General features: G+C 27.0%; 1 protein-coding gene across 4 annotated transcripts in view; it reads right to left on the bottom strand.

The window, feature by feature from the left end:
* Positions 1-17003, bottom strand: part of LOC107452791 (serine/threonine-protein kinase mig-15) — a 100229-nt gene that overhangs the window by 1381 nt on the left and 81845 nt on the right. For all 4 annotated transcript variants that reach the window (XM_087165890.1, XM_087165889.1, XM_087165892.1 and 1 more), the window contains 7 exons: positions 16454-16685; positions 15190-15401; positions 14367-14430; positions 11593-11843; positions 3749-3827; positions 2246-2326; positions 796-935 (listed from right to left, as the gene is read on the bottom strand). In XM_087165890.1, the coding sequence (XP_087022016.1) occupies positions 796-935; positions 2246-2326; positions 3749-3827; positions 11593-11843; positions 14367-14430; positions 15190-15401; positions 16454-16685 (1059 nt within the window). The remainder of the gene's footprint in view (positions 1-795; positions 936-2245; positions 2327-3748; positions 3828-11592; positions 11844-14366; positions 14431-15189; positions 15402-16453; positions 16686-17003) is intronic.

Here is a 17003-nt window from a genome sequence, read left to right as displayed (position 1 = left end):
AAGAGATGGATACCAGAGAAAATTAATTTATAGTGATAAATTTCAAATATCATGAACTGATCCTAAGCAATAGCATCACACCAAGTAATGCTGAGTACAGTAAATTTTTATTTTAATGGGATGAACAATAAAAAATGCCTTTTGCTTAACTTAAAGCCAGTGGAATGACAACAAGCGATAATAAATAATTTAAAAAAAGGAAACTATTTTAGCTTTAATTGTGTGGGTATCAGCATTTTCAGTTTTACGCATGATTTTGCAGAGTTGCTCGGGACTGATTTATGGATTTCCTTTTTTTCATACACCCCGTATTCAGCTAGTTTTATATCTCACTCAAAAAAAATAATTTTACAACAAATAAAATGGAACAACATTAAGTAAAAATATCACGTAAAAATAGAAAATAAAATATTTTTTTAAAAAAAAAAAATTTAAAAACAGAATAAAACATGAAACGAAATCTATAAAGCAAGTAGCGAATTCAAATGAACTTACATGAGAGGTAAATTTTTCAAGAATGATTTAAAATATTTTCCTAACAAGATTGCCAAATTGCAAAATATGAAACTAAAAGCGCAAATTGAAGTAAAAGCGTAAATAGAGGGGTTTTGTATTAAAGTGCATTCTTACTTCAGTACTGAAGTGCATTTGATTTGTTAGTTACCAATATATATATATATATATATATAAAACTTTTACAGTGAAGTTAAAATTAGCACATTTCTATAAATACTTAAAAAATCAACAAACATTTTAGTATCAAAGGCTACTAAACTTTCATTTGTAGAAACTTACTTTATCATTTCTTTCACACAAAAATTTCAGCTTTTGAGCTTTCTTATGCATAAACACACCATCTAAATGACCAGTTTCCACATTACGTATTTCTATCGCTTTATTGCCCCATCCCATGATTTGGCCTGTCCCAATATACGCTACAAGGAAGAAAAAAATTATTTAAACAAATGAAAGATTGAAAATAAATCACACACAAACTTAAAACTACTAATTTTAAGCTACAACCTGAAGTTGTACTTTTTAGATGATAGTAAATGAAAGATCAACAACATAATTTTTAAGAACAAAAAATCTGCAATTAATTATTATTTTGAAATTTTATTTATTGTAAATAAATTACATTAAATATTTAGCTTTAATTCAGTTAAAGTTGCCAATTTTTTAAAAAGTCACTTCAAAATCTTCATAGCATATATATATATATATATATATATATATATATATATATATATATATATATATATATATATATATATATATATATATATATATATATATATAAATTATATTTTAATATTCATCATTGTATAATACAAAAAGCAAAAACTAATAGTTAAAGAAATGTCAAGTTGTGTTCATTTAACTAACTTTTATGTAAAAAAAAAAAAAAACATACTTAAAATGAATAGTATTTTTTTTTTTTTAAATTCATCCAGTATTAATCTCATTAATGTTAAATAAAATAAAAACTACTGATGCTCAATTGACTTGATCTGTAAACTTTTAAACAGAATTTAGTAAAAGCTCAGAAGAGATGCATATTTTAAGCATTGTCTAACAAAAAGCAATTTTTTAAACTTCACATTCAGAAACTGTAGCTACTACTCTTGTTTGGTAGTTAATAACATCGTAAAAGCATAATCTAAATAAAAAGCAAACATATCTTTAATTAATAATTTCATTCCCTTTTCTTTTGCATAATCATGCAAAAATATTTCCCACAATTGATTAATAATTCATTTAATCCTCCTCTTTATAAATCATTACTATCTTTTTCTTAATAACTTTGGCATTTGTGCAGAGATCAAATTGTTTAAATAGATCATTTTTCTACAATTGCCTAAAATATTAATAATATAAAAATTCAAGAACAGTTCAAGTTTTATTACAATGTTTTCATCTTCATAAAATAGCCATTAACTTCCTACTGTCAACACTGCTATGCAGATTATTATTTTTAGTGCAAAACAATTTAAAGAATACTTTTAAAATAGCTTTCATACTAAGATTGAAATTTGGAAATATAATTTTATACTACATAATATGTAACTGTTCCTATCATAACTGAATAAAATGTTCCATTTAAATCCATTGTTTACAATAAATATTACTATTGCAAAATAAAAGAATAAATAAATAAAAATTCTGTTACACATTTCAAACTTTATAATTATTTCAAACGAAATAGATAAATAATGGTAAGGTCAACAAAAAAAATATTTCTTACCTACAGATGTTGGCATCTCTCCCCACTGAAGAACAATATTTTTACTAACTTTCCCATAAGTATTTACATAAACTCCTTCATCTAGAAATAAAAATAAACAATTTATTTTAATCCATAACAAAAATAATTTCAACAGAACTCAATATATAGGATGCAACACAGTTTATACTCAAAATATTGGATGGAAAAAATCATAATAAAAATCATTAATAAAAAAAATTATTTCATAATGCTGTAAAAGAGAAGAGTAAGGAAAATACATTGCACATAGCAAATCTTTGAAAAAATTATAGGAGATGCCTTAATTTTTAAAAAATAAGTATGTTGAGTTCTTTAAATATAACTAAAAAGTTAAAGCAAGAACAAGCACTGATCTCGTTACAATTACTAAATATAATTAATAGCACTTCAATACATAATTATTTTAAAATTTTTGTAAACTATTATAAATTATCAAATCCTTCTTGAGTATTCTGAGTAAATCTTCCATTCCAACTGTTATACTGCAAATAATTTTTTAAACATCTTAAAACATTTAAGAATCAAACTAATTTATGTATTGCTTTGTATTTTGCATAATTTATTTATTTTAGTGATTTTCCGAACATCAGACTTCAAGCTTTGAGAAGTTGAAAGGTTTTCAAAGAATTGATTTGTTTTTATTCGTTAACTCAATGAGATTGCTTAAAAAGTTACATTTGCAACTTACATATAAATAAATATGCATAACATTGTTATAAAAAAAAATCATATATCATCACAAACAACTTATTCTAAACAGGTTGTCCAAAATACAAGTGTGGCATGCGTACAGAATTTAACGGTCGGATCTTTCTAAAGTTTTCCTAAAGGAATGCAGCATCTTGCATCCCTCCTGCTTCTGCTGAAACTGTGTTGACATTGTTCAAAACATTTTTAAAAAATATGAAACTGCAAACCTTAAAAATTTCTGATTTTAAAATAATGAAGACTCCACAGAAAAACGTAATCTACAATGAAATATTTGAAACAAATACCAAACTTTTATATGTGTGCTGTAAAATTCACAAATTAAACTCAAACACATATTAATAATTCAGTAACTTTTTAGTTTCTGCTCAACAAAACATATTTTGTCGCATTGTGTTAAAAATTATTAAAATAAAGAAAAGTATCATTTTTAACAAAATTAATCTATACAAAAATTTTAGAAAAGAGAGTCTTCTTAATAATAGAGAACTAGTTGTTTGGGTACATTTTTAAACTGATAATGCAACATATGATTAGCAATAATTACAATAAAACTATAATAAGTAATTTTAAATCTTTAACAACATCATATTATATTATCTTAGACAATATATTACAAGATCTCTGACAATAAATTACAGTTTAAACAGTTAGAAAATACTTTTTTTCTCTTTTATATTTGATAAATTCTTAAAATGAGCAGTAAATAGCTGGAATCAAATGTAAAACAATTTATGTTCAGTTATAAATTTTAAGCATTGAAATTATACTCACTATCATAACAAAGAAGGAGTTGCAAGCCTTTGGAATTGGGAAGAGTGACTATAGTGTGAGGTGTAATGGGGCCCTGAGACTAAAAGAAATATAAATATGAATATTAAAAACTTTTGAAATGTTTTGGACAATGGTTAAAATAAACTAGACAAAGGAGCAGACCATATATAAAGGTACTTAAAAAAAGAGAAATACTGACATAAAATTACAATACAATTAATTATATCTAAAAAAAATCATAAATATAAAAAAAAAAGAATCTGCACAATCTAGCAGAAAAAATATTGTGTAAAAAAAAGCCCATAGGCAAAAAATAAATAAATAATATAAAATAAAATAATACAATAAAAAATGTGTAAGATGCAGCAAGTATAAAAAAATGAAATAATAAAAAAAAGATACTTGTATGCCTTTCTAAATTAGGAACAAATAAATGTTTCAATGATACTGACAATTCTTTTTAATTGTCACACATATTTAAAAAACCAAAATTAGTTTATTTTAATATTTAATGAGTTGATATGAAAAATTACATGAATTCCAAATTAGTTTCAATTTCCTGTTTAAAAAAGTTGTTTCCTACTACTGCCACAGAATGCTTTAAAATTACAGTGTTTAATGTTAGTGTTTTCAGTCTTCTAAAGACAATTTTTGAAGAAAAAAAATTATGAATGCAATTTTTAATTATAAAACAGATTTCAATTATATTTTACAAGTTTTATAAAACTTTAAATAATCCAAAAATACAGGGATGAAACATATGAACCTCATATATTAAAACCAGAATTTTAAAAAGTATATATTAACTGACATTTATTATTCTCTATGCATTTATGCACACAATCAAAAATTTCAGATTATTTAACATAATTGCAATGAAATACAAATCATGAAAGTATTTCATCAGGGAGCTATTTAAACTCCAAATTTCCTTATGATTTTTGAGTATCACTTACTACAACATTAATAAATAAGTATGAAATGATAAGTAGTTAACCTTTTCAAGAGGGATCAACAAGACATCTAGATCTGTTGAGGGACTCTTTTTGCAACTGGGGTGCAAATTGTAAAAGGTAGCCTCTCTTTGCAAAAAAATAGTGACGAGAATGAAGCAATTTTATCCCCCCCCCCCCACTGTTTTTTTTTTTTTTTTTGTTAACTTCCTTGACTATCAACTACTTCTTTGACCATCGTATTTTGGGATAGTACAAGGGCCACCAGAGAGGGACTCTTGTGCTTTTGTATAACTTGAAAAGTGCAGAAAACCCTTTACAGTGTTTTCATCAGATTCAGCATAAAAAAGTGAAGAAATAACATCCCACATACCGACTTTCTATAATAAATTATCAGCCTGTCCTATGTTATTATAATTTATGCACCTCCATCCATTCATTCATTAGCACCATGTGACACTGTTTTGTTATTTTCCAAGTTTATCAATACAGAATCTCAATAATAAATAGTATTTCAATGTCCATTGGGATATTTATGCTAAAAAAAATTATGAATGGAAAAAATAATAGAAACAGCTTTTTTTTCTGCTGTTATAACAATCCTTCATATACATCAATTTCAGCAAAACAAAATTTAAACAATAAAGTCTTAGTTTACAATAACATACTAAAGTTTTGTTAACTATAATTATCAGTACCTATAATAATAACTATTTAATACAGTACAATTGATATTTATAATTTTTGTACGTTTATTAAACATTTGACGTTTAATTTCCATCAAAAAAAATTTACAAGCTGTTTTTTTAACAACATATTTAGATTAAAACAAATTTTAAACAATTTGTCATTGTTTTACAATAAGTCTGTGTAAAAATAGAAGAAATTTAAATCATTTCTGATGCACAAGAAGACATGAAATTTAACTACAAATATTAACTATTTGAATGTATTTTTTATCTTTAGAATTGTTAAATCTTTTCAATTTACGAAAATATGTCATCAATGATAAATAGTTTTCATAACTTTATTTACCAGTTTTATGCTTTTATTATTAATGATAGTAACAATAAAAACAAGAGGGGGGTAAGATAATTCTACTATAATTCCCGGCTAATTTGATTGATCTGTTCTTCTCAGCAAGAATGGTCGTTACTTTTGAAAATTATTTTATCAAATAAATTCCTTTAATCTTATTTTCTATTTTATAATATTATATTAAATAAATTGTGTGATACATTAAAATACTAGTAACTACAATAACTTGGTTAATCTTAGAAAAAAATTAATACAACAGTTTTAATTTCATTTTATTTTCTAAATAGCATATAGTAATTCAAATCACTACTGTAAAAAAAAATGCTTTAGCCAGTTTCTAAATTTACTTATAACATATCACTCAGAACCTTATTCCTCTAATCTCATAGTTAGAATCAAATATGTGCTTTCATTTCCAAAGAATTTTCTTTTAAAAAAGTTCCCCAACAAGTAATACGTAAACATTTCAATTATTGTGTTTCAGTTGCAAATTATTCATGATTCATATAAAACAGTCATATTCAAAAGATCATGTTATTTTCCTTTTGTACCAAATTTCATGAAAGAATGCATCTTACTGCATCTTCGATAATAGAAATTATTATTTTTCTTTTTTACATTCTTATTCAGGTAATAGATTTAAGAAAATTTAATGTTCACAAAAATTTAGTTCGATCTTATGAAGATAAACTAACGAGATATTATTAGCCTTCATAAAAACTAACTTAAGATTAAATTGTGTCAAGCATAATGAGAAAGGAGGAACACGAAAAATGTCACAAAAGAAAAAAGATTATGAAGAAAGAGGAAAAAAATGACGTTTATGATTTCATTTAAAAAAAAAAAAGCATAGAAAAAGACATTAGTATTATAAATTACAATTTTAAAAACCGCAATCCTTAAAATCTTTATTCAGCCAAAATTATGAATGAAGTTACAGGTAACAAATGTAAATATGCACAAATTTTTCCTACAAAATACAAATCATAGAAAAAAAATTTATTCATGTCTGCACCAATTATAATCAAAATTTTAAAAAACCAATAACCTCCATATTTATACCAAAAATAGAAAAGAAACCCAAAAAATATTTATCTGTGTTTATTTAAAATATTTTACTTTGAAATTAATTTCAATTTGAGATAATTTACTTTGACGGTTGTGATTACTTGATATTTTTATGTACAAATCAAAATTGCTATTCGTTAAATTAAAACAGCAATAAAGAAATTATCTTTGAAAAATAACTTTAACATATTTTTGTAAACAAAAAAAAATTTGCATAATTTAAATTGATTAAAAAAAGCAGGAAAGAAAACAGATGAATACCTGAACTTCTAATTGATGTTTGAAAGCAGGTGGGAAATGTTAAAAACATTTTTTACTCTTATGAGAAAGAGAGACTTCCCATAGTTACTAAAACACATCCTACTACCACTCCTCCCCCAGAAAAAGGTTAAAGCAGAACTATCTATATTAGAGGTTCTATACTTAAAGAGTGTTACAGCAAATAGCTTCAAAATTGTATAGAGTAGGGTTGTAGGAGAAAAATGTAGCAAAATAAGTTATTTCAGTTTCCTAATTCAGTAACACAGTGTTTCCCAACCCCCGGTCCGCGGACCGGTACCGGTCCGTGGATCAAATGGTCCCGGGCCACCCATTTAATTGAAAATGAATTTGAATTCCTAGGTTTATACCCAAAATTAAAAATATCTGGTAAGGAATGAATCTCCCACCCATTTGTCAACAAATTGGGCGAATCTAGCATGTCTGTGCAAGAAGATCAACTGTTGGAGATTGCAAATGACGGCGGCCTTAAAACTACGTTTGAGACAACTCTGCCGGTGTTTTGGATTAAAGTCACGGCAGAATAGCCTGAGATTGCCACCACAGCACTTAAATCCCTATTGCCATTTCCGACAACCTATCTGTGTGGAGCGGGGTTTTCTGCAGTAACGGCAACCAAACCAAAGCAACGGGATAAACTGGACATAAGCAACACACTTCGGGTGTCATTGTCTCCGATTACCCCAGATGGAACAGTCTGATTGCAAAGAAACAAGCTCAGTGTTCTCATTGATTTAACGTTCTAGTAGGTTAAAATGTTAAATCACTTTATATTTATTTTTTTGGTGTAACTGTATTTTATTTTGAAAGCATGTTTTAAATACAATTAAATTAAAATTAATAAATCAAAATAATCTAAAATTTAAATAATCAACGTCGTCGTCCCCAGCGAGCCGCAGTAAAATTATCAAACGTTGACAAGTCCGCGGTGATAAAAAGGTTGGGGAACACTGCAGTAACACTTAATTCAGTTTCCATTCTTATTTTACTTCAAAATCCACATTTCGTTACTTTTCAGTCAAAGGAAGCATAATTACACCCAAAGTTGCTTAAATTATTGAATAACTGAGACAGCTCTTTAAATGTAAAAATTAAAGTTTACTTTTAATTAATTTGTAAAATACCCTATCACGAATACTTTTTAGCAAAAAAACTAGTATTTGATCAGAATTATTAGTTTATTTTGGGAAAGGCATAAGATTAAAGAGTGGTTCAAAACTATACGTCAAAAATTTTAAGGCAGGTAGCCTAAATAAACTGATTTCGTATGGGAATGTACAATTAATGCTCAAATGCAGTGTTAAAGTACTAGCATGTAATGCAGTATTAATCTCAAGTAATTGAAAAATAAGTTAGTCATAAGAAAACAAATTATTAACAGTTCATAATAGCTTGCAACCAGTTTACAATCAAATTACAGAATTATTCGTAAAAGCAAGTATCAACAGGAATACAGGATTCAAAAAAGTGATGCATGAATTGGTTTACATTAGCAAAAACATTCAGGCATGTCATCATATTTTCTGTGGCAACTGACAATTGGCAACCAGATCTTCAAATGCTTCAGGACTATTGTATAGGTTACATGCTTTTCCAATGAATCCAAATGAAAAAAACCAAGAACGTCAAATGTGGAGAATGCGGTGGCTAGTTCAGAAACAAGAGCTGGGGCTCTATCTTGCTGGAACCACAATAGTGAGCAAACAGCCAGAGAAACATTAGCCAAAAGTTCATGAAAGACATTTAATAGAAAGATGCTGTGGGTACAGTTAAACTACTTGGTAGAGTGTGTAGCCCTGATAAGTTATTGTGTTTAAAGCCAGCGCAAAGTTTAATGAAAAACTTTAATTGTTAGGCATATGTTCTATTGCATATCAAGCGTTATGATTTATCCAAAGGCTATCCTGGATTATTCATCAATGAATAAAATATTTGGGGCAGCCTGGCATTAGTTGACACACAGAGAATAATCGCCAATGCTTTGTGAATAGTACAGATCTATTCTGTCTTCAAAACAGTTTCATGGTTCACAATCAAGCACATTTCAAAGGATTAGCCTTGTATTCCACAGCAGGAATTCCATGTCAGTATTACGCCTGGAAGCATACAATCATCGACTCATACTCGGAACCAGTTGAAGACTGCTTTCTATCAGCTAAACACTGCATTTCCAAGAACACACATTTCTTTTTGAAGTCTGCTCATACCAGTCACCTTTCCAAGCCTTTACATTTGAACCACCTCATATTAATATTATTTGTATTAGGTTTAAGCAATAGTTAATGATATTATGTGAACATATTCTTGATCTTAGGATAATAACATAAAACCAGGTTCAAAATACTCTATATTAAATAATGATTTTTAAGAAATATATTAAAAGCAAGCAGCAATGATATTTTTATCTGCATCAAAAATTAGGATTAGAGCGCATGAAGCCTACTAAAAGCTAAATAATGTATTCATATTTAAAACATACCCGACCACGAAACTATCCAAAAGGAGCACAAGAAAAAGATCAACGGAAATATTATTATTCAATTAAGAAATCATCAAGGTGCTTAATGAAGTGCAAATAGATGCAGAAAATGTTTTGCAGTGACTATAAGGCACATTTTTTTACTTGCTTTTAAAATGTAAAACTATCAGTTAATTTAAAGTAAAGAGCTATAAAGTAAACCAAATCAAAGATTTAAAAAAAAAAAGTTTATTTTACGTTAAATAAAAATTTACATATTGAAATGCAAACTATCAGCAAAAATAAAGTACGAAACTTTATGTTTAAAATTTCCTTTCTCTTTTACACATAAAAAATTTTCATCAAATCCAACGAAATTTAATCCAGTGAATTTTTCCTATGATTTATCTTGGTATTAAGGCTTTGTTTGAAACCGCAAAATTTTGGCGCGTCTAAAAAAAATCCCAATATAAGGAATGGGACAAAATAAAATATTAGTAAGTGAGCTGCGACATGCATACATTTAAAATTTAGTCACCTGCGTACAACTCTGCATTAAAAGCAAAAGGTCTTCACTTTGAAAATTTGTTATTATATTACAGGCAATAAAGTTTTCAGGCTAATTTTGAAAGTCTGGTACTGATATTTTACTAAGCATTAAAGTTGTAGAGCATGTGTGTTAATTTATTTCTTGTAACCCTGTAATTTTAAACTATGCACAAATTTTCAAACGAACCACAGAGCGAGGGATATTGGTGTTGCAGTATGTCACTTGTTGTAAGTTTTAAGACTGATTTCATATAATGTATAATAAATATCTTCTATGTTATTATGCACATCATGACAATCAGCCACAACACGTCAAGATATGAACTAAAGTAATCTTCAAGAACACAGAAACAGATTTTTGAGGTTAAATATTGTATTAAAACTATTAGTCTACAAAAAATAGAATATAGTCTAGTACTCTGACAAAAAGAGTACTAACTTTACTCATTTAACTACTCTTTTACTCTAGTTACATTAGAAAAAGAATAAAGTAAACTACTAAGAAAACAAATGAAAACACAGACAAAAAACGCACAATTCATGCTGTTGTCTTGCAAACTACATGCTTGAGAATAAAATTTAACAGCAATAAAACAGGTCTTAAATAAAGCAAAGAGAAAACTTTTGTTACTTTTAAATCTATTATGTGTAATTAACATTTTTTTTTTTATCCAACATATTAGTTATTGTGTTTCTCCTTGGATTATTATTTTAGTTGCAATTTTTAAATTACCATACTGAAGTTGAAATTTTTAAATTATCATATTTATTCCAATCTAAGCTACACTTTTCTTTTCAATGTTACTGAAAATCAAATGCAGCTTAGTATCGAAGGCGTAAAAATTCGTTGAATGGGGAAAATTAAGTTTTTACCCCCTTTCAAATGGAAAAATGTAACCGTCCATTCTGGTCACCTGCACTGAGCACTAGTCACATTCCGTAGCGCAGGTGTATCTTCAGTGTTCAATCCGTCCTGAACATCATTGTCTGCATAGCAAATGCATTAGATTTCACGGTAGACAACTCCTTGCAGGAAAACAGCGACGCCAGTAGCAATTCCAAAGTCAGTTGTGACAGTGGGAGTGACCAATCATTCTCGGAGCATGATACAGTTAGAGAAATTATGGGTTCATATGTGTATTTAATCCATTAAAAAGTTTTCAATGATGAATAATTAAGAACTGAATAATTATATTAATCATTCATTTCTTATTACTTCCTATTATTAATTTTCTTTAATTTCATAAATATCTGATATCAATAAACCTTTTCATGCTACTTTTTATTTTTCACAAATAAGTGTTCAAATTTTGGAATGCAGCTTCAATTCAAATAAATGCCACATAATCAGATTAAACAGTGGCGAGCCATATGCAGCATGGCGGATTCATCACCAGATCATAGTTTAGATACCCAGAGTATCAACAAAAAAAAAAAAACTCAAATATGAGTTGCAAAAAAATTCATAAAAACTAAGAAGGATAAAATAATTTACTCACATGAGCAGGTATATAAATATCGTAGACAGCACCAGAATCCAAATCTACAGCATGAAAACCTTCAGTAGAACCGTATACTACTTTGAGCCGAACACCCTCTTCAATCGTCATATCTATTAGAGCAGGCCGGTGAGCTAAGTCTGTAAAAGACTTGAAGGCCATAAATTTGTGATACGGTTTTGGTGCCCATGCATAAATTTCTATGCTTTCTTTCAAGGCGATCACAAGGAACTTTATTCTTTCATATTTGACTAGGAAAAAATTATAAAAACAGTCACTCTTTGGTAGCATATTAGTGATATAGTACTGTAAGTTCTTAAAATCATAAAATAAAGTAATTAAATTTTGGTAAAAACTGGACTGATAATTAGAATCAAACATCATTACAATGATGTGATAAGTAGTCTGATGAAAAACCTATGAACAGGTTTATAAATAATATTTGTTATACTTTGAAATGAATTATTGTTTAAGATTATAACATAGTAGAATTGATGTAAATATAAAATTTAAAATAAAGTTTTAAATATTAGCATCCCTAAACAAAGGCAATTTTAAATATATAAATACACAGTCAAACCTCGTTAATGCAAACATGCTTAACATTTTTAACAATTAATTTTCGATTCCCAGTAAAATTGTATTCGGATATAATACTATAAAGTACTTTTAACATGGGACATGCTTAATGTGAAATATCTTTTAATGTGAACTTGAATTTCATTGCCCTTGGAAAAATATGTACATTAAATATCCTCTCTGACAGGTAAGAAAACTAATCATTCACAGTTCTATATCTATAAGGGCAGGTTTTTTTAATTCTTTGTTATAGAGTTGGTAATTGCAACATTACAGCAATTAAATGAATGAGTTGTATGAATTAAATCTGTTGAGAGAGCATTGCTATTGAGCATTACAGGAAACAACATAAGCCTTTTGTACTATAATATGAAAAGAGTTCTTTTTAACCTCATGAGCGTGAATGCAAAGAAGCATGCTTTCCTGAGAAATGACCACCAATATTGATCCTTTTTCCAATATGGATAGTTATTTCCCCAACACTCTCATAGATTGTTCTAAGAAATTGATATTGCTGAATTTCATTTCTACAGGTAAGTACGTGTGGAGCTAAGATTTTTCTTGAATTTCACTAACGAATACTTTCATTTACTTTCCTCTGATGGATACTAATGAAACAAAATTGTTCTTTTGCTTTTAAAAAATGAAAATTCGAGTCATTTTTTAGATACAGTTGATAAGTTAGAAGACTTTTGGAAAGCATGAGCCATAAGAAGTTAAAACAAGATATTATTGATTACTTTGTTGGTAATCCTCTTTAATTTGTGCAATTAAACAATTTTTTTCAATTAGTTACTTTTAAGTATTTTTTTTATTTGTTTCAAGAGAATTTTTAAAAAAAAGATAGAGCAACGAAAGTAAGTACATTTTTTATTTAAATTTATCTGAACTAAAATATTTTTACCTTCCTTTTAACTTCATTTCATTTTTTGAAGTAATTGGTTGTATTTATTATGAGACTTAAAGAAATTATTTAATATTAAGCAGAAATAAAAACTAAAAATATATAAAATATATATTATAGTACATTTATACTTATATGTTTCATACATAAATAAATATGAAATCAAATCTATATTAATTTACATATTCACGATAGGAACATAACGAAAAGCCTTAACTTTTTCAAAAAACTAGTTTCATAGACGTTTTTATTATGACACAGCAATTAAGAGAGCTTCTATTACACTTTAATCTTCACTTTTTCTTGAAAATAGAGTAATTGGAAAACTGAAATGTTAAGCTTTAAAATTTTCCTTCAAAAATTAAATTTTTTTTTTGCTTTTGTGTATAATCTTTGTTTTTTATAGGTGTTTTTATAATAGCGCTGCATTCTTAAAAAGGTTTCTGATAGATATTATCACTTTTAATGTTTTATGCATAATTTTTTTGCAGAAAATACTATTTTTAGCATTAAAGTTTTGTTTTAAGAACTAAGAGGATATTTTTTTTTCAACTTTAGCTTCTCTTTTTTAGTTTAAATATTTTTAATTATCTTAGTATCTAATTATCTTTATTTGCTTAAACATTTCTATTAAAGCTTTTTCCCTTTACCCCATACCAATAATACAGCTAAGTTTTGATTATTTTTTAATAATGACTAAACTTATTCCAATATAAAAAATATTTATTAATGTTTATTACTTCTTTCAAAAAAAATATTGCTATTTGGTCAATTTTCTTTGCCTGAATATTCGGCTATTTGGGCTTATCACTATTTGATACATTTCTAATTCATAAAAAGAGATTTAAGAATAGAAAATGCTGATCAATAACAGACCTAGATGATAGAAAACGTGTATTGTATGATTTTCCTCAAAATAATTTCTGAACTGATAACGTGAACTACTTTCAGCATGAACAAATTTCTCCCTTCGAGTTGAAATTAACGAGGTTTGACTGTATATACATAAAATTTGTGAATAGCAGAAAATAGAACTACAAGTATGCTATGAAGTTCAGTAAATAACAGTTTTCTTCTTTCTTTCTTTTTTTTTTTAAATTTATGATAAGTTAATTTAAACTAAGAAGCAGTGCATAGCTGAATAAAATTTTGATACAGTGTTAACTTTAACTTGTGCAAAACAAAATACACATCTAATATTTCTTTTTAAACATAAACATTACACGTAAATTTATGGACATAAATACAAAATTTAGATAACATAACACTTATGCATTAAATTCTTATTTACCTATTTTAAAATGGACAGCACCTTGAAGATCTCCTACATTTATCCAACCACTTCTTTTTTCAATCTAAAATATGATCATAGTTTGTTAAGTAAATTGCTTTCATTAACTATAAAAAAAAAAAGAATGGACAGAAAATTAACTTTTTAAAATATCAACTTAAATATTAAAAAAAACTTAACTTAACAATTTGTTTCCTTTTGGCTTTAGTGCTTTTGTAAATAATGAACTTAGGGAACAAGCTTTTCATTGAGCATAACAATAACTTTTATATAATTTACCACTAATATTGCAAACACAAGGAAAAATGGTCTAAAATACATTTTTTTAGACCTTAATAAATCTAAATAATCTAAAATACAAATTTAGGTGCAGGTGTAAAATTCATGGTTAATTTATCGATTACTTATCAGTAAAATTGGTTGATTTATCGGTTACCTTTAATAATGAAAAGTAAATTAAATCAAATAAAAATTTATTACATTGTTTAAAATTAAAAGCTAAGTCATAAAATATGCATTAAAAGCTATTTCTTTTCCCTATAGCTAATAAAAAATAATTCTTCAATAACTAAAATATAACGATAATGTATAGATAAAAAACAATCCTGAACTTAGAAGCTAAATATGTGTTAAACTAATAATAGATCTTGAAGACAGCTATTTCTTTGACAGCTATTTCTTTGACAGCTATTTCTTTTCCCTATAGCTAATAAAAAATAATTCTTCAATAACTAAAATATAACGATAATATATATATAAAAAACAATCCTGAACTTAGAAGCTAAATATGTGTTAAACTAATAATAGACGTACTAATACTTACTCCATCAGTTCTTAATATTTTGCTCTTCAGCCATGAGAGGTAATATACGCGTACTCTACATTTTTTGCCAGACACTGTGACAAGAATATTTTGGCCTTCTAGGACTTCCATTTGCTGAAATTTTCTCCTAGATATTAACTGATACACCTTACCTTGACCACTACGGTCAAGAAGCATGAGTCCATTCTCTGTACCAATCAGTAGATTTACTCCTAAGTAACAACAGTTTAAATTAAAAAACAATAAAATAAATTTTATTTTATCTGTTTTACTAAATGTTAACCTGCTCTCAATCCAATTAATATCAGCAAATTACTAATTAATTTTTTTTCTCTTCTATGTTCCACGAAACAATTTATAGTTTTATATTATTATGCCATATTAAAAATTTATTGTCTTTGTTTGTTACCCAAGTGGAAACTTAGAAGGATACACAATAAAACACTTTAACATCATGCTACAATAACACGATTGAAAATTTATTAAGTTAATAATGCAAGGTTAACTGTCTACTTTTCAAACTAAAAATAAGCACCACTAAAGACTTTAAAATATAATAAAAAATATATTTCACAATTGAATGCTTGACTTTCAAACAAATGACATGTTTAATTTTTTTTTTTTTTTTTTTGCTTGTTTTTGCAACCAGCAGAAACAATCATTGCCTGGTAAATTTTACAGGATTTGAAGTGAAATTATTTAGTTGAAAGTGTACACATTTATTTAAGAAAGTTGAAATAACAAAATCATATTTTAAAATAAAACAATTTAATTTTATAACTATTAATGAAAATATTAACGAAATTATTAACAAAGTTAAACTCATAAAATCTATATCAAAAATATCAATAGTTAAGCCTAGTTTTTAAATTATACAACAACAAAATAACTCCCCTTAAAAGTTTTAAAATAAGTCTAGTTCTTTTCTCTATTTAAAAAAAAAAAAAAAAAAAAAAAAAAAAAAAAAAGCCAGCAGTTAAAATATGGGCATACATACACATGCAATGTCAATATCAAGGACTCAAGGGCAAGGGATTCGGATAGAAATTTTGATGCTTGAAAAAAAGGATTTTGTTTTAAAAAGAAAATGAACACATTCTGAAGAATGAAATAAGAACTAATAAGCACATTCTAAGTTTTATAGGAACCTTGTAACAGAATTTATGTTTTAGGAATATTTTTGTAATTTACTTTGTTAAATTAATGCTGTGTGTATCAAAAAAGAGAGGGAGAAAATATTTCCAAAAAAAGGCTCGATTCTCACCCCATAAGGCAGCACATAGGATTTCTGAGTTGAATCGTTTTTTGTACTTTCTTATTTCTGGAGTGTCAGCAGACGACTCATGCGATGTTGGCGTAACATTGACATTAACATGGCTCTCTCTCCTTGGAGATGGAGAGGGACCAGTACCACCACCAGCACCAAACCCAAATGTAAGAAAAGAGCGCTGTTTGTGTTGTAGTTGAGGAGGGGCCTTTCCAACAGCTTGCCTATACTGTTACGTAAAAGAATAAAATTATTCAATTACGAAAATGAAACTAAGAGATAAACAGACAATAAAGCAATATAAAAAGCAAACATCAAGAAACTATAAATATTAATTCATGCTGTATTATTTAAAATTAGCACAACAAACAAAGCCAATATTTATTTTAGAAAAAGTGGTGATTTTAGTTTAACATTTAGTGCAATTGCAATAACATATAAAAAAATTTAACACTTACTTCCTGATATATCTGCAATGAAAATTAAGATACTTTTATTATACTGATTTCTTTAGAATATTTAAAGTAAATGTCAAATTTATACATAA

The sequence above is a fragment of the Parasteatoda tepidariorum genome, chromosome 6 (genome assembly GCF_982258835.1).
Source record: "Parasteatoda tepidariorum strain Cologne lab strain chromosome 6, Ptep-v5.0, whole genome shotgun sequence".
NCBI lineage: Eukaryota > Metazoa > Arthropoda > Arachnida > Araneae > Theridiidae > Parasteatoda > Parasteatoda tepidariorum.
This window is presented reverse-complemented; position numbering and strand designations above follow the sequence as displayed.